The sequence below is a fragment of the Corella eumyota genome, chromosome 1 (assembly GCF_963082875.1).
Source record: "Corella eumyota chromosome 1, kaCorEumy4.1, whole genome shotgun sequence".
Lineage (NCBI taxonomy): Eukaryota > Metazoa > Chordata > Ascidiacea > Phlebobranchia > Corellidae > Corella > Corella eumyota.
The window spans coordinates 10,131,976-10,151,118 of NC_137490.1; the positions used below are offsets into that span (position 1 = coordinate 10,131,976).

Below are 19,143 nucleotides of genomic sequence, written 5' to 3' on the forward strand. Positions count from 1 at the left end.
CTACGTTTTAAATTTACCTTGGATCTTCGTACCAACTGTTTATACTTTGTCTACGTTGACTGCTTATGCTTGGTTTTCTTAAGGAATCTAAAAGTATGATCTATCACTTTATAAGAAAACTCATAACCTGATTTATATGGTTAGATATTCAAGTTAAATTATTATTTGTATAGTTTCATATCAAAAATATAATTTTGTTTCTTACTTTGTTCAATTGCCAAGGTGTTCATACTAACTTTTCTTTTATAATCACATTCTGCTTGTCCGATTCGATTACCGTGCCTAATTTTTAATGCGTAGTCGCCATGCTGCACACAAAAATCTTTACAGCAGTCTAAAAATAAAATTTAAAAATGTGGTGTTTTATGACACAATTTTAAAAACTTTTTGGCAAACCTTGTATTATGCTACAGGCACATCCCATTGAGTACATCAGCTACTATTGCAGCACCTCACAAATAGCCTTTGAGTTTTCACTCCGTGTTACTTCAAATTTAAAATTTATTTCACATTTTATTATTTTTATATTTCTACTGTAAAAACAAACAATCAATAAATTACTACGAAAAATACAGTTTTCAATTATATCGTGGTCAATTGTGACGTTATAATGAAAAGGCATTTAATAATTAGCAAACTTGTATTTTTATTTTCTTAAAAATTGTCGTTATTTTTAAACCTAACTTCTGATTTATAAGTAATGAAAATAGTGTGGTATATTAAATTCGCCTGGTAGTATTGAAATATGCTATCAGAGCTGCGCAACAAAAACAAACAACTGAAAATTAAGTTGCGAAAATTACGAGAAGATAGCGATCGAATCTATAAAGGTAACCAAAACGCCATTTTGGAATTAAATTCGATGGATAACAGTCGCCCGATTAACTCTTCTTCATCAAGGTAATTAATTAAGCGTACAGTACGTGGATGTGTTGTGGAAGTAGCTAGTATACTTTTCTATTCTTAGGTTGTGGTTATACCAAAACAATAAGTTAATAAAAAGTTAAAATATTACTCATTAATTAACGTTGTGCTGTAAAAGCTGCTTCAATAGAAAACGGTTACTAATTGTCCTTCAAACACAGTTTGTATAAATATACACAATCTTTCAATTAATTTATTCGCGGGTGTGAAAAGGCCACAGAAAACTACATATGTGAATAGTTTGCTACAAAATCAATGGTAAAATTAAACTGTATTAATGATTTTTACTGATTTTAGATATACTTCGTATGATGACACCATGTCTTCAAGAAACGCTTCCGCGCCCAGATATAATTCGTTATGTGATAAAGCAAAGGTAATACGGGGTGAAGCATCCAAGAGAATTGAAGGACTCTTACATGAGTGGAAGGACTATAAAGAAAAGGCTGATGAAGATATCAGGTTGGGCTTTGTGGTAAAGTTTTTTACCAGATAGGCTTTAACTTGTCAAAATGTGAACATCTTAAAAAATATAATACCTAGCTGTACTTATTGCCAGTGCCAGACTAAAATAAAAAACAAGGTTTATTTATTGGGTAATCGAATAAAAAATGTTGGTTTTGTTTAAAGACGCCGCACAAGAAGTGAACAGAGCGTTAGAGATTTGTTAAACCATAAAGAAAGAGAAGTCGACGAACTTACACACGAGTTATTGAATCTAAGGTCAATATGCGAAGATCAGAGACAAACAATGGAACGAACAACTCGGGATCGAGAAACTGAGGCAAAGTGCAGAGCAAGATGTGTCGAGCTTGAAAGTCAGGTAACAACAAATATTTTACAAACTTCAACAAATGCCATGCGAATTATTTAATAGTTTTCTATCAAAAAATATATATATATATCTACAACTTTATTAATTGTCCATTTTTATATCAAAATACAAACACTACAAACTAAATATTTTTATCTTATTTAAAATATTTAAAACTTGTTATTTTTTGCGAAATATTTCAGATTTCCAAACTAAGCTGCTTTAAATCTGAGCTACAAAGTGAGCTTCAGGTTTGCACTGATATCATTAAAAGTATTGAGACAGAGCGCGAGTCTTTAATTCACGTAAATGCGGAATTACGTCAGGTTAACGCGGAACAAAAAAGAAAATTGGAGATTTGTGAACATGACGTCACAGGTAACATAAAGTTTACGCGTTAAATCCCGCTTATGTTTTTTTAAACTAATTTTATAATTTAAGGTCTTCGAATCAAGTTTTAAACTCCATCATCCTCGCTAAATGTTTTTTTGTTGAGTTTACGGTTCTTCGAAATTTTTCTATACGCTAATTCTATATATACTCTTAACGTTTTTATTTTAACATCCACATTGCAAATATCACCCCTGTCACCTTATATCTAATAATAGGTTATTTTTATTTAATATTCGCAATAAAGAGGCCTTATACACATTCTTTTTTTAACTTTACGGTTCGCACACCTTGTTACTTTTTCGGTCCTACATTTTTTGTGGGAATGCAAGCCACAAGTGTTTTTGGTATTAACGATTAATGTTTATATCTTAATTATTGTTAGAAACACGAATGGAATTAGAGATTTTAGAAGATATGGTCCGAGCTTTAAATGAAAGAAAAACTGCTATTTTATCTAATAAGTTAGTAACATATTTTTATCTGTATATTAGACATACCAAATACGACTTTATTACCTTAAACAGTTTACTTAGTCGGTTGGTTAAATTAAAAAAAAAAAAATAATAAGTTAGTTTTACACTTATTTTTAAAGTTTATTTTTATTTGACTTTTTTTTTATTTTAAGTTTATTTAATTCTTTTTTCACAATTTTTACAGATCTTCTAATGATTACCTTATGTCAACAAGAATAAATGAATCTCCTCGCTCAAATGCACCTGATGCGCCAACCTCACCTAATGCCTTAAGCCGTACAAGCGTTGATCAAGTTCAATTTGACGAATCTATTGTTGCCAAGTCGCCTCAAGTATGTTTTTGTGTTAAATTAATTAAAACTTATAATTAATTGGTCCTAGTTGAATTTGAATATGTTATAATTCATTGTATTCAGACTATTACATTAACGCGTCCTCCCTACTGTTCTTCTTAATGTAATTTTATTTTTTCATTTATGAAATTATTGACCATATCAACAATGTAATGTTATTGCATAATGCATAGTCAAAATTGTGTGTCTCCACAGGAGCGCAAAAATTAAGTTAAGCAAGTTTATTATGTCATTTTTTTGTGAAAAAGTGTGACAATAAAGGTGTTTAAATGTTTTGTTTTAAACTAATTTTAACTTGAATAAACGAAGGGGAAAGGTAAGCAAATAGTAACTATCTTTAAAAAAATTTACTTAAATCAAGTAATTTATTTTTTTGCAGAACAAATCGAATACTAACAAAAATGCTGAGACAGTAAATACCCAGACATCCGCAACTTTATTTGCAGAAGATGATTCTTCTCGTGAAGTAACTGACAGAAAGTCTGCCATGTCGGCTCTTAAATCGTTACAAAAAGAGCATGCTGAAAAATGCAAGTATGTGATATTGAAAAAAAGTACAATAAACTGTCTACTTTACTATTATTTAATAAAACTATTCTTTTTTTAGTTACCTAGCAGAGCACATCAAAAAATTAAAAAATGAAAACAAAATTAAAGAGCACACAATAACTGAACTGCAAACAAAGAAGAATCCTCCAATACACAAACGTTAAAAACATCATATTAATCGAAAAAATATAAATATATACTTCTAGTGATTATGAGATTTAACTTTTTGCCAATTTTGTAAGTCTTGTACGTAGCCAAACTTCAATAAAATTTAGTAACTATGGAAAGCCACAAACAAATAAAGTGTGATTATTGAAATTTATGGTTTTGACAAAAACTAAAATGTTATGTACAGGTTAAAGTAACGTTAAGACTTATGTTAAATTATGTATTAAGATTGTGATTGAGCTATACAAATGTTTATATAACTGTATGACCATATGATGTATGATCATTGCCCACACAGAAGTTTATTTCCAATATAAAACAAGCTTATGCTATCTGGACGACGTTCAACCGAGAACATATTGATTGTTTTTAACTTAACATGTTGGTATTTAAACTATAGTTTTACAAAAGGTAGTTCAGTAAAATGTATTTTTTTTTTAATTTCAGGCAATTGTCCTTTCGGTCATATGGGCAAATATCATAAAAAATATACCTTATAGCGTTGTCACGCCTGAGTGCATAAATCTGACGAATTTAGCGACAGAGAGCGTCAATCGATTGTTTAGCAAAAGGGTCAAACACGTGTTGTTTTCAAGGTGAATGGGTCGTTTCGTAAGACATTTGCACTGCTTTGTTTTAAAACATTGTTTCTTTGTTTTAAATGATTAGTTTAGCGTATTAGCTTTGAATTTGTCACTAATATTTTATTACACTAAATTAGTTTGCCTTTTTTGTATTAGTATTAAGTTTAAAACACATGCAGACATGCACTTTTAATTGTTAAGCTTAGACATCAGTTATAGGTTTCTCTTTTCAAAATGTTTCATCATTTTTCAAGAACAGTTTATATAATAAAAAAGGACAACAGTTTACTAACAAATATATTTTTATATTACGACGTTTCTGGGATATTTATGTTTATTTATGTTCCATGTCGATATTTATTATGTTTAGAGTAGCCCAGTCTGCCAGTTATTGTATAGAAAATAAAAACAAATTTAAAAACCTCTATAGGTATGACATTGACAGTAAAAACAAATATGTCTGAAGAAAGTGAATCGAATTCTGGTAAGATTATAAATTTTATCTGAGTTTTACATTTAATTTAAGTTTTACCATTAAATCATAGTTTATAACAATAAAGTTTAATTTTTTGCTCCTTGGACTTGGTACTAGTTCTTAGACATGTAAATTAAAGTAAAGCTGGTTTGTAAATATTTTAGTAATTTTATTGTTATTAAACTTGTTTAAATTTTATGTTAGGCCTAATTGGCTAGTGGTAATTTGTTAATATTTTTAAATAAACAGACATCCTTATTAATTAATAATATTAAGAGTATACCTAGTACTAAAATTAAATATATACAAATTCAACAATTTCACTGCTAACAGACTAAATGTGTTGATTAAACTATAAAATAGCATTCTTATTTGTAAATTGTAGCTAATGGTGCAGTACAAACAAAATCTTTCAACTCCAATTTAAGTGGTGAAGTTGGAAGGCAGGAATCTGATGACTCAGCAATTCACAGCGATGATGATCAAGGACAGGAGGACAAATCAGATGATCAAGATAGCAACTTTGTGAAAGGTGAACCCATAGATGGTGGTAGTGAAACAGAAAAAGATGTCGTTGTTGTTCAAGACAGTTTATTTACTGTCAGAATTACTGCACCTGGTGTAGATACTTTTGAAGTCCAGGTAACTTTTTTTATAAAATAAACACATATATAGTACTTTTAATGCTATTTGAATGTCTTCAAATTAGTTAATATAACAACTATATAGGCCATACAAGTATGTTGTATTCTAATTTTGTGTTTTTGTTCGTGGCTAGACATGGAAGTTATAGCCCATATTATCTTCTGAAATGATAATACTTGTCAAATAATTTTTTTAAGGTGTCACCTCAAGAAATGGTGCAAGAATTGCATCAGCTTTTAATGGACAGAGAAGATACTTGCCACCGTACTTGTTTTTCACTTCAGTTGGATGGAAAAACTTTGGATAATTTTTCTGAGTTAAAAACTATTGAAGGCTTGTCTGAAGGAGCCGAGATAAAAGTAGTAGAAGGTAAAATAGCTTTAATGAAAATTATTATCTTCCTTTTAAAATATGTTTTAATTAGTTAGTTTTTTTTATAACTATGTTCTACCAACATTTTATTCCACTAAAGCAATTTAAAAGTTCATATTAAAAAAAACATTAAAATCAAAAAAATAACAACCAATTTATGCTGTGTTATGTAATAGAGCTCTACAGTGTAAGAGAGGCACGTTTGCATATGAGACACGTAAGAGAGTTACTTCACTCAACTGATTTTCAGGATGCTTTTAATGGTTCAGATGGAACAAGTTTATCATATGTTAATCAAGTTACCGAAAGTGAAATTTGCACAGGTTTAAAAATAAACATGTTCGCTGTTAATTTGGTAAACATTGTTTAATTTTCTGCAAGTTAAAGGAACAGACTTCTTAAAAGAAACCTTAAATTATTTTTAATTAATTATTAACACATAGAAGTACAAACTTTCTTTCCATATATGAGGATGTTAATAAATATATAAAATAGATGGTATTGGAAGTTCAAATAGCAGTGGAAATACAACACCAGATTCACCCATCAGTTTAAATGAAGATGGCCTTAATTCTAAAAATGTTACTAATTCTTCAACTTCTAACAAAAGAAAAAAGCAAGTTAAAATTGCTGATCAATCATCGGAGATGTCAGAATCTTTAGCTCCCCCAGAATATGTGATGCCAGGATGTAAGGAACGCTTTTTAACTCCTCTGCATCCACTTCCCAATTCAAAAGAACCTAAAGTAAAAAATATATTTAAACAAAATCAACATGCTAATTACTTAAAATTTTTAATTTATTTTTATTAAAAAAAATATTTTATTATATTTTTTTATATAATTTATTTTTTATTATTTTAGGTTGTTTCTTGTTTAAAAGTTCTTGCACCAAGTATCTGGAATCCCCCCCCTGGAAATAGAAAGTTACATGGAGATTTACTATACTTGTATGCAGTGATTTCGGAACAAAAACGTTTTCATATTACAGCTAGCTCTCGTGGATTTTATCTCAATCAGTAAACATTTATTCAATTACTTTTTGTCCTTAAATTTATAGCATTTTAAACGTATTTTAGTTATTAAGTAAATTTAAGGTATAGTCAATAGAGGTAATTATTGGACAGTTAAAATTGGAAGGTAATTAGTGGACACCATTTCAAATTTTTTTAGGGATTGCCACTTTTTACCTATAATTTGCCTTAACGTTGTCTACATCATGAGTTTTAAATAAATGTCATTTTTTTTAATCTAAACTGCCTGAAAAAAAAATGCGCACTTTTGAAATTTCAAAAAAAATATTTGTTTTTCAAAAAAAAATTTGTTTTTTTTGAAAATAAAGGCAAAAAGTAAGTTGTTAAAATTTACATAATTTTTGAATTACTAAATTTTCAGATTGGCAACCTTAACCAAAAATCCACTGATCTTTCTATAAGGCCCCAATTTAAACTTCTATCTTCATCACAGTCTATACTCATATTATTTTAAATGGGGGTGTTTATTGGACACTTGTGAATACATTTCATTTGCTTTTAAAAGCCCCAAAATAAGCCTTGTAGTCTATTTTAGTCACAGGTTTTATAAAAACATAAACAGATTTTAATTGCTTAGGTTTTCCAAGAGTAGAAATAAATTTAAAATAAAAATGCCAAGAAAATATATACCCTTCCTCAAAAGGCTTAGAAAAAGGTGCAATGCAGGAACTATTAAAAGAACACAAAGTTGTAGGCAAAAGTGTTAGAAATTTATCCAAAGAATATATCATACCAAAATCAATAGTTTAATATTATCTCAGTAATGAAGGTACAGAACCTCCAGAACATGGTGTAAAGCCTGTATTTAACACCATTCAATGCAAATAATTAAAAGAGTGTAGAAAAGATTGTGCGTCTGCTAAATTTGCTTTAACTTTAAAGAATATTAGAAGATTAGTTTGCTGGTATATAGCCTGCAATAAAATGGAAAGTGCTAAATGAAAAAGGCCAAGCTCTATGTAGACAATTCATTAAAAAAGGGAAATCTTTACTAGGGTAAAGTAACTAAGCAGTTTTTTAAAGATTCTGATAGTCCTACCAAAAGTTTGCTTATAGACCGCCTGAAGCCTAAAGTTATCCAAAAGATCCCCTTTATCGCAAAGATTTTTTAGAATGGGGCAATTGTTAACACTGTTCGATAATTACCTCTAGGGTGTCCAGTAATCACCCCATTTGTGTAGGTAATTATTGGACATTTTTGTAATTTTAGGCAAACAAGTGTAGATAGAGATTTGATCTATAATTTTAGGCAAACAAGTGAAGATAGAGATTTGAATAGTATTTTTTTTAATAATAAATAATAACACTATCTTAGGAACAAAAAATATTTGATTTAAAGTTTAAAACCAAAAAGTTATGACCAAGTTTGTCAAAATCATCCAATAATTACCTCCATTGACTTATATATAATTTTAGAAATTTTGTTTAGTTATTTTCTTAAGAGTGTAAAAATAAGTATTTTTGATTCAAAGTCCTTAAATTGGATTTAGAGAATTTCTGTTTTTTTGTATTTATATACAATACGTTACTAGCATAAACTCAAGATTAAAAATATGAAAGAACTAAAATAAGATTTAAAATATTTGTGACTTGAAGTTGATTTCAAAAATCAATTTTTTACATTCTTTTTTTAAATATTTTATTCAAATAAAATTATTTTATACAAATTAATATTTCAATTTTGCAGGAGTACTATGGAAACTTTCAACCCTAAACCAGCACCAGGAACTCACATTCACCATTCTTTAATCGAACTATTTAGCCAAATTTCACCAATATTTAAAAGAAACTTTATTGCTCTAAACAAGAAAAGGTTTAGTAGACATCCGTTTGAACGAATTGCTACTCCAGTACAGGTAAGAGTTTTACCTTCCTAGTTGCTAAAGTTTCAAATATTTATCAATAATATAAAAAAAGATCAGAATGAAAAGAATATCAAAAAATTGCTAGTAACTTTTTTCTTTTTTATTCTTGAACAAATTATTTTAAATGAACTTCTTTTTTTTAATGACAAAACTCTAGGTTCATAGTTGGACTGCTCCTTTGTTTGAACATTCAGTGGATCATGTTCGTGCTGAAGATTTATTCAGTTCGCGACTTATTATTGAAGAGCATATACCAGGACAGGTACTCAAAAACAATATTATTATCCAGATAACTACTTTCATTGATAATGGTATAATTGTTGTAGGTTTAGATATATATCAAAACTTTTTTCCTCACTTTTTTCAATTTGCCATTTTGTAATTTATAAACAACTTTGTATAAAAACACAGTTAGGGGATAAAAAAGGAATAACTAGCAGCGTGGTGTAGTGGTAAGAACACTTGCTACACCACCATGAGGTCATGGGTTCAATCCCCACTGATCACATGCTGTAGTGTCCTTGAGTAAGGCGCTATAAACAGTATGAACTCCTGCTGAGCCAGCACTTAATCAGCAGCATAATTACTGGGCAATTATAATCTATAATATCCCAAACTCCCACAGGCAACTCGAGACTGGGTCGGAGTAACTGATGTTACTCTATGTTTAAGTCGCGCATTTGACTTTCTCACATCGAGGATAAAGATATGTACAAAAAAATAAATGTTAAAATAATGTTTTCAGCAAACAAGAGATTGGAACGAAGAAATGGCAACCACTCGGGAGTTACCGAGACTAACTTTACCTGAACGATTGTTAAGGGAAAGAGCCATGTTTAAGGTAAATCTTTTATTCAAATATTGACAAATGTTTTGATCCAATATTGACCAATTTTTTGATCCAATATCGACATGATGCTTATGAAAAAGGACAGTTATAGTATTAATTAGCTAAAAATATTTTCATGGTAAAATTTTGACTTAAAGAAAGAGTGCTTTTTTATCACATTTAAGTTATGATATGGTCAGTATGTTCTGGGTTTGCTGACTATGCTTTATTATACTTGAACGTTTCTGTTTTTGTTACTACAAGCTGCATGTTTTAAATCATGAAATTGATTTCGTCATTTTTTCCCATCTTATTAAAATAATATTTATTGTATATCTTTTTTTACTTTCAATGATGCACCAAAAGCCTGAGTGTTAAGAAAAATACAATTAATGTACCTTTAATCACTAATCACTAGCCACTATCCAACATTATCATTACAGATTTGTTTTTTTTTAACAAAGGTTCACAGTGACTTTGTAGCAGCAGCTACACGAGGTGCCATGATGGTTGTTGATGGAAATGTGATGGCAATCAATCCTGGAGATCCAAAGCACATGAGAATGTATATATGGAATAATATCTTTTTTAGGTAAAACTAGCATTTTTTCACATACCTTTTTAATCAACTAAGTCAACTTAACAGTTTTTGGTGTAAAGGATTAGTTTAATATTTACAAATAGCACCTAAATTTTTAAAATGAAATAAATATTAATTAAAAAATTTTACCTTACCGGGGTTTTAAATATAAAATGTGGCTTTTTGTTATTTAACATTTTGGTTTAATTTATACCTATATTTTATACCTTTATTGCTTTTTTGGATTATTAATTAAAATAGTTATATATATACTTTGTGTGTGTATTTTTATGTTAAATCTTAAAAAAATTGTGATTTGTTTGTTTTGGTTTTGAAAAGTCTTGGGTTTGATGTCCGTGACCACTACAAAGATTTTGGTGGAAATTATGCTGCATTTTATGCTCCCTGTAATGATTTAAATGGAGTAAAGTCTTATAATATGTTGGATGTTGATGGTTTGCATGTACTAGGAACAGTTATTGTGGATTACAGAGGATTCAGGGTTACTTCTCAATCGATTATTCCAGGTTAGTGATAATTGTTTTTCTAGAAAAATAAATTGTATTTAAAAGAAATATATTAATTGTAAAAATACTAGTTTTAACATAGATTAAAAACCAGTGGTTTTTGGTTACAAAAAGTTTGGTAAACTTGGATTCATCAATTACAAATTAATATGGTGACATTTAAGCCTTGAACTTAAAACATTTTAGCTCATAATTAAATCTGGTTGTTTATTTTTACACAAAGTGAGTAACATCTGTTACACTTCCAACCAGTGATGACAAGCTAAATGTAACTTATAGTAGATGCACCTGAGTACTTTGGTATGCGCCGCTATTAAAAATTGTAAATCTTTAATTTAACTTGTCAGAATAGACCGAACATGACTAGGCAAAAAGTTAGAAAAATGTTTAAGGTTTCATAGGTGATGAAAACAAAAACGCTTTTTAAGTGGAATCCTGATATCCTGATTTTTAAGTGGAATCCGCTTTTTTAGTGGAATCCTGAAGCTTGTTGACATAGTCTTTGTAACATGTTTAATCAAAACAATTTTTAAGCCATAGATTTATTCTTAGTCTAACAACACAGCGAGTTAATTAATAACTGAATCTTTTAATTCACTGCTCTAAGTTGTCCCAGGCCAACGCACAGTTTGGAAAACATAGTTATAAACAAGTATATAACATACTAATCGTTCAAAAATGAAAGTATTTCAGTTAATACAATTTTTACAGTTTTTTTATCATAAATCCTATATTTAGGACTTGGTCTGATTTATTTTTAAACATAATTTCTAACTTTTCAGAAATCTGTTTTTGTTACTGGTATTTTACTTCTTTATTTAACTATTAAATATATATTCACGAATTGTATGATTAGGAATTCTTGAAAGGGAACAAGAACAAAGTGTAGTTTATGGCTCCATTGATTTCGGCAAAACTTCTCAAACAAATGAGAAATACACAGAGTTGTTGGAAAAAACTGTTAAACAACTTCATGTCTTGCCTCATACTATCTTGAGTGGAGATGAGAAAAAACCTGTCACTCTTCACAGTTCTCTTGAATGTAAAGGAATTATTGGTAAATAATTAAATAAAGTGTAATTAATATAAGAATGAATATTTTGCCTATTGTCTTAATTATTGTCAATTCAGAGGTAAGTTAATATCAATTAAAAGCTTAAAACATTTATTTTCCGTAACTTTTTTTAAATAGATTTACATAATTTCAATATATTTATTTATCATTTCAAACAGTTCTTACAAAAAACTGTTTTATTTGAGATTGTTATAAAAAGTTGAAACTGAATTTTTTATTAAATTCCTTCTGTATAATATCTCAACTTTTTTAAAGGAAATGATCAAAGACATTACATCCTTGATTTGTTAAAAACCTTTCCTCCTGATCGTAACTTTTTGCCAGTTGAGGGTGAATCATTATCGGAAGAATGTGAAAAACTTGGATTTCCTAAACAGCATTGTCATCAACTTGCTACTTTAAGACCAGAATTAATTGAGGCATTTATCGATCACCTGTAAGTTTAATAAAAAATATAGTTTTGCATGTATACCTAAAAATTCAAAATTTTAAATCCTCATAGATAAATATTTTGAATTTGTGATTGTTTAATTTTTATTTTGCAGTTATGTAATGTTTATGAGACATTGTGCCAATCAAATTGTTTCCATGAAAAGCAAGGTGTTGGCAGATAAAAAACTTCAAATTGAAGCCAACATTAACAACGGTAAGTTGTTTACATTTTTTGTTGCTTAAAAGATATGAATAAGTTTAAAAAATCGTGATATTAACCGATTCGATATTTAGAAAATAAGAATTTATTAACGTATTAATTTATTGACATATAGATCAAAAGACAGAAAATAATTCAACAGATTCAGAAGAAGATGCTGAAAATTGTAAGTTGTTTATAAATACTAAGTGTATGTATTACTATTACAATCAAAGTTTATCAAACAGTTTTATTCATGTTAATTAGCACAACTACACATATTTGGAAATTATCCAACAAAGTATTATTTCGATGTTATATAAAAAAAAAGGTTAGTAGCCTTTTTAATTTGTATACTTCTATAGTGAAACAGTGGCAAAAAGAGGCAGTACGATCAGCTTCTGAATTAGTTGGTTCGTATTCTGAAACAGAGTTTGATATTCGATTTAACCACGATATATTTTCACCGGGAATTAATCACAAAGCAACAAAAGAAGAAATTGAGAAACAGAAAAAGTTAATTTGTAATGCTGCTCAGTTTTTGGTGACCCACCAACTACCAACTTTTGTAAGAATTTTATAAAAAAATGTTTGGTATAAGAAGAAATTAGCGAAGCTTTTAATCAGTAACTTATAAATTTTTTTATTTTAGATCCACAATAGCGAAAATTTTAAAAACGTTTTTTTGTAAATATTATTTTTTTCATGTAAAAATTTTTGTATGTTTATTTACAAGAAAAATAAAATGTTTTTTTTACCCATTTGTGTCCTAACTTACAACATAATATCTATTAAAATGTTTTTAATAAACAAGTATTTAACTTGAAGATCAAAGACTGTTACGAGCATTCCCTAATGCCGACAGATGGATCTTCACTTACAGATGCCTTGCATGAGAAAGGAATAGGAATTCGTTATTTGGGAAAAATTCTTCATCAACTTGAAGATAAACTTCATCTTCAACATGTTTATGTAAGTTGTTTGTTTTTAGCAAACATTTATAATTGCAGAGTTATTTCTGCAGTTTTTGATTTTTGTACTAATGGCAATAGTTTAAATGGTAAATACAAAATTGGTGTCACCCTTTTCTATATTGTTTTTAAACATTGTATATAATATATTTTTTGTTGTGTCAAAGTGTAATTACATGCTTTTGTAGAAGCAACTTCGCTTTTAAATTAGTCTTGTTTAGAGAATTGCAATAATGGAGATAATAGTTCGTTCTGTCAAGCATATAATGAGACCCTATCTTCAACATGTTGATCAATTAAGTTTATCGACTGCTACTTCACATTTCTTTAACTGTTTTTTGGGCAGCTTTCCTAGTCCAACACCAAACTTACCTGAAGAAGAATTAATAAGGTAATAGAAAATGCTAATTTATTTAATTTGCAACGAAGTTAATTTATAGTTTGCAAGCTTTTTTGCTTTATTGTTCATTTTTTTTGCTACGATTCAGCACATGATTCATAATGCAGTTTATTAATTAGCCCCAAATTCAAAAAAAAATTTTGAAATACCATGTTTTTTTACGTAACAGCAACAAACGCAAGAAAAAGGCAAGAAAAACAAGGTTGCAGCAAAATGAGAAAACAAGTGGAAATCCATGGTATTTACTTACACCGGAATCATTGTGGATCCAAATTCAATCGGAAACCAAGGAATTTTATGCTCATGAGATAACTCAGGATAACATCGATGATGTGGTGGAAAAACTGGGAATCCAAAAAATTTCCTTGCTAAGAAGACTTTGTATTATGATGGGTATTCAGGTAAATGCGATATCCATAAAACAGAAATAAATATACTTTTAATTTATATATAATGGAGCTTAGTGGATGATGTCTATTTATAGGCATACAAAATATTGGTTGTGACTATATTATGATAAATAAAATGCAGACTTTAAAGCAGACCATTGACTAGGGTAAATAGTAATATTAATTGCATGTTTTTAAAAACAAATTCTTGTTGCACTTTAGATAGTGGTTCGTGATTATGCATTTGACAGCAAACACAAGACAACCTTCAGTGAAGATGATATAGTTAACATGTTTCCTGTTGTTAAGCATGCTGCACCCAGAGCAAGTGATGCTTATCAGTTTTATACAAGTGCTCAAGCTAAAGTACATCAAGGTACAATTTCTTTTATTTTTCAAGGCCTAGTTTGTGTGATACATTTAGCTTATACTTATTTTTATGCCTTAGCTCTATAAGATTTGAGAATATTTTTTTTAACAAATATTTTATGTTTCTAATTATTGCACTAATTTGTAAAAATTCTTTAAAGATTTGTAGGTTTTTAAAATTGTTCTTTAAAAAGTCTTCTATAAGTGTTCAAGTAATTTAATTTTCAATACAATCTTATATTGAAAGTGTAACAGGGTACGAATTAATGTTTAAAAAGCGATTCGCTAAAAATGAGGTCGCATTTTTAGGGCAATTATTAGGTTCAAGTCATAATCTTCGTTTTTTTGTAACACTTGACGCGTTGCGTGGCATTTTTAAAATGTAACGTATTGTTCAACAATCGTTAGGAATATTTCCCACGAAAAACGAGACATTTTTGATTACTTTAAAGCTGTGTTATGTATTTAAAAAGTTGCGCAACAACTAGACGAATTTGGGAGCGAAATTTACGCATTGCCAAAACATGGAAAGTTATTGTTTTATTAAATACCCTATAGTCCCCTACATTTACGCAGGATTATGTTGATGTAATTAAATTAGTGTGAAACCGGTTAAAAATAAATCGTAAAAAAATATACAAATACACACGAAAGTTTTATTATTGCCTGATTTTTTTTGGTTGATTCACTATTACTAATATATTTGTAAAAAATGATTCGCTAATTTTAAAAAACAATTTGCTTTTAGCGAATGGCGGCCCGTTATTTCTTTCCTTGTGTAAATTTATTGAAATTTTAGGTTACCTAAAGGAGGGTCTCGAACTATTTAGTGAAGCTTTGAATTTATTCAATAATGTTTACGGTGCTATACATAGTGAAATATCTGCTTGTTATCGTCACATTGCAAGGCTTAATTATATGATGGGGGATCATGCAGATGCTAGCAGCAACCAACAAAAATCTGTCATTTTAAGCGAAAGAATTCTTGGTATGTGTAATTAAACTTTTTCCAAATTTGTTTCTTTAGTTGCTTACTGAATTAAGTGAGTTATAATTATTTTTTATATTTTCTGCACAATTAGAAAAGTTTATATTCATGTTACAAAATTTTTGTATTAATAATATTTGATAAATTTAATGCTTGAATATTTGTTTAGGAATTGATCATGTTACCACCATTTCGGATTATGTCAGTCTAGCTTTGTATTGCTTCGCTCAGCGTAAGATAGCCGCTGCATTAAAGTTGTTATACCGAGGCAGATATTTGCTTCTTACCGTTCATGGTTTTGATCATCCAGAGGTTGCCTTAATTGATGTAAGTGTTTATCTTAAATTGCATTTTCATTGTCTTATGTGTGTTTTTTTTCTCTTTCGTTATCATTAGTTTAAATTATTTTTTGTACAGAGTAACATTGGCTTAGTACTTCATGGTGTACAAGATTATGATCTATCCTTAAGATTTTTAGATGAAGCATTAAAAATCAACATGAAATATCATGGGGACAAAAGCCTTAAAGTGGCACTGAGGTTTGTCTATTGTTATTATTTATTAACTACTAACTAGACTTCAGGTTATTAGAATATTTATATTAAAAAAATATAGTCTTAAAATGATTCTGCCAACAAGTAAAGGGAAACAGTGTTGCATTTGTGTTTTTCTAAAGGGAAACAGTGTTGCATTTGTGTGGCTCAAGGCCACCCTTTGGTTTTGTAGTCTGATGCCATGGTTGCTATACTGCATTACCAAACTGTTTTTTCTGAAATTAATTTAAAATTTAAAACTGTTTGTAGTCACCACCTTGTGGCAAGAGCATTTTCATGCAAAGGTGAGTTTAGGTACGCTCTTAACCATGAGAAAGAAACTTACAAATTGTACAAACTCCAACTTGGCGATAGTCATGACAAGACTAAAGAAAGTGGGGAGTGTTTACGACATCTCACACAACAGGCTGTGACACTTCAACGAACTGTAAGAACTTCTTCAAAAATGATCCTAAATATTTAAATCAATTTGTCACAAATTAGTAAACTTAATTTTGTTTCAGATGAACGAAATTTACAAAAATGGTTCAACAGCTGCTATTCCACCATTACAAGTAAATATTAATATTACACCTGATTATTATGTTGTAAAAAATTGTTAATACTTTTGTTTAATAGAATTATTATTTGTTGTTGTTTTTAGATCACACCACCCAGTATGCACAGTGTTTTAGATTTGATGAATGTCATTAATGGAATTATATTTATCCCACTTAGGTAAATTTATTTAAAAACAAAAGTTTGAACTATTTGTTTATAGGAAGGCTTAATATGTACATTTATAATTAAAACTAAATTATTTTTATGGTTCGAAATCTTAGATTTCGAAACATATTGTTATTGTCAGTGTATTTATTATTATTATTATTATTGTTTTTATTCTTTCTAGTCAGAATTTTGAAAGACGATAACTTTTGTTCTTTAAAACTAAAAGTTCTAAATTTTTAGTATGTTTGTTATTATCCCAACGAATCGCAAACCTCCTATTTACGACATTTAATTATCACTAATTACTAATTAATAGGTGTTTGTTTATTAAAATTTAAAGGTTGTTATTAATTTTTTAAATCTTGGTCAATTGTATATTATGATATTACTAACTCAAAAATAAATTAAAATTTTAATTTTTATCACTAATTGGTTAATAATAGGTGTTTATTTATTAAAATTTAAAGTTTGTTATTTATTTTTTAAATCTTGGTCAATTGTATATCATGATATCAGTAACTCAAAAATGAATTAAAATTTTAATTTTTATCACTAATTACTAATTAAAAGGTGTTTCTTTATTAAAATTTAAAGGTTGTTATTAATTTTTCAAATCTTGGTCAATTGTATATCATGATATTAGTAACTCAAAACTGAATTAAAATTTTAATTTTTAAACACTAAATACTAATTAATAAGTGTTTGTTTATTTAAATTTAAAGGTTGTTGTTAATTTTTTAAATTTTTGTCAATTGTATATTATGATATTAGTAACTCAAAAATAAATTAAAATTTTAATTTTTGACACTAATTACTAATAAATAGGTGTTTGTTTATTTAAATTTAATGATTGTTATTAGATTTTAAAATTTTGGTCAGTTATATGTTATAATATTTATAACTTGAAAATGAAATAAAAATTAATTCTTTTTTGTTTATTATATTTAAATGCTTGTTTGTTGATTAAAAGTTAAAGTCCGATATTAAGCATTAAACATTTGGTATAATGTATTTTAAAATATAAGTAGTTGAAAAACATATTTGAAAAATAAGTTTCAATTGTTTATCATATTTAAATGCTTGTTTATTTAATTTAAATCAAAAATCAATTTTAGGAATTTAAAATTTGGTATAATCTATATTCTGATATAAACAACTTAAAACTGCATTAAATATTAGTTTTGTGTGTATAGTATATATAAATGCTTGTTTGTTTATTCAAAGATATGTAATATTCTTAGTTAATGTTTATGCATATCTTTTTTTATTTATAGAAATTTATGTTAAAAATAATCAAATAATTTCGAACCATATTTTATTTATCAAATAAATCTAGTTTAAAATTATTGTTCTATTAAATTTTTAATAAATAATATTTGAATTTTTATTAATATATTGTACAGCCAAAAAGACTTGGAAGCCATTAGAATGGAAGTGCATCGCCAACAGGTTGAAAACAACAAATTGGTTGCCATAGCAACCAAATCAGGCACACAAGCTACAACTGTTAACAACGAAGCTAAAAAAAACATTGAAATTTTAAATTCCACAGATAATATGGTTGAAGCTGCATTAGATTAAATGACAGTTTTTTTTACTAAAAAACTAGAATTTTTGTTTAAACTTAAACTAAATAAACATGTTGTGCTTTTTTGCAACTAATAAGGGCTCCGACCTTTTTTTTTTTCACTGTTAATGTATTTCTAGTAGTGGGGTAAGTAATTTAAGCTGTTTGGTAATTTCTATAGCAAATGATTTCTTCTTTAGGTATATCTTTGTCAAAACGAAATGTCGGCAAAGTCGATGATTTATGCTATTTGTTAATAACAGAAAGAATATAACGGTTAATCTTGAATTATTTAAAACTCCACTTTCTTAAATGTTTTTTTTTTTTTTTTATTTAAAAAAATGCCTAAACTTATATTCCAATTAATTTTAGCTTGTTCATTTAAAAATGAGTTTGATAATTGCACAATAATCACATAAACAAAATGTCATAAAAAAACTGATAATAATTTTGTTTTAATAACCTTGTTTATTTTGTGTCTTTGTTAAAAGTTTGTGTTTTAGTTGTTGTTTAAGTTCTGTGTGTTGCATGCTGCTTTTGTATATATTTTGGCTTCGTGTTTATTATAATATCGTGAACAAATTTGTTCTCGTAAAATTTGAACTAATAAACGTATTCCAAAGCAAAAAGACTAATCTTTGACCCAAGTCTGACTATCAAGTGTCCTTTAAAAGTTCTGTTATAATGTCAGGTGTTTACATGTCCCGAAGCTTAAACAGCGTTTTTAGTTTCGTAAAAATGTTGTTAAACCTGTCTTAATTAAAGATTTCATGTGTATATTTAACTAATAAAACAAATTATTTTGAGCTTGCACAAAACCTTAAAATGAACAAATATGTAAGAAATATAGGGTTAATTTCTATATAGCAAGTTTTTAAAAATCGTTTTTAATGTTTTTAAAAACAAA

At 28.1% G+C, this 19,143-nt stretch overlaps 2 protein-coding genes across 2 annotated transcripts; both read left to right on the forward strand.

The window, feature by feature from the left end:
- The first annotated feature begins 745 nt into the window (after positions 1-745).
- On the forward strand, positions 746-3,670 carry LOC145759050 (uncharacterized). Its single transcript, XM_082572820.1, has 8 exons — positions 746-900; positions 1,222-1,386; positions 1,555-1,747; positions 1,942-2,116; positions 2,514-2,592; positions 2,789-2,936; positions 3,337-3,491; positions 3,565-3,670. The coding sequence occupies exons 1-8, from the start codon at positions 746-748 to the stop codon at positions 3,668-3,670; spliced, it is 1,176 nt and encodes a 391-aa protein (XP_082428946.1).
- A 956-nt stretch (positions 3,671-4,626) lies between these two features.
- On the forward strand, positions 4,627-18,822 carry LOC145740679 (clustered mitochondria protein homolog). Its single transcript, XM_082558506.1, has 27 exons — positions 4,627-4,742; positions 5,119-5,375; positions 5,576-5,747; positions 5,927-6,073; positions 6,246-6,496; positions 6,614-6,768; positions 8,471-8,639; positions 8,806-8,910; positions 9,394-9,489; positions 9,942-10,069; positions 10,397-10,584; positions 11,441-11,641; positions 11,915-12,095; positions 12,205-12,305; positions 12,427-12,477; positions 12,656-12,858; positions 13,119-13,262; positions 13,483-13,652; positions 13,831-14,062; positions 14,273-14,426; positions 15,219-15,407; positions 15,577-15,734; positions 15,825-15,946; positions 16,211-16,388; positions 16,465-16,515; positions 16,605-16,678; positions 18,073-18,822. The coding sequence occupies exons 1-27, from the start codon at positions 4,691-4,693 to the stop codon at positions 18,248-18,250; spliced, it is 4,107 nt and encodes a 1,368-aa protein (XP_082414632.1). The 5' UTR covers positions 4,627-4,690; the 3' UTR covers positions 18,251-18,822.
- The last annotated feature ends 321 nt before the right edge of the window (positions 18,823-19,143 follow it).

Bases quoted from the DNA above. Each gene is read 5' to 3' on its own strand.
- LOC145759050 (XM_082572820.1), top strand. From the start codon at position 746: ATGCTATCAGAGCTGCGCAACAAAAACAAACAACTGAAAATTAAGTTG. The intron at 901-1,221 runs GTAATTAATTAA...TACTGATTTTAG, and splicing joins ATTAACTCTTCTTCATCAAG to ATATACTTCGTATGATGACA. The intron at 1,387-1,554 runs GTTGGGCTTTGT...TTTTGTTTAAAG, and splicing joins AAGGCTGATGAAGATATCAG to ACGCCGCACAAGAAGTGAAC.
- LOC145740679 (XM_082558506.1), top strand. From the start codon at position 4,691: ATGACATTGACAGTAAAAACAAATATGTCTGAAGAAAGTGAATCGAAT. The intron at 10,585-11,440 runs GTTAGTGATAAT...TTGTATGATTAG, and splicing joins TTCTCAATCGATTATTCCAG to GAATTCTTGAAAGGGAACAA. The intron at 16,516-16,604 runs GTAAATATTAAT...TGTTGTTTTTAG, and splicing joins CTGCTATTCCACCATTACAA to ATCACACCACCCAGTATGCA.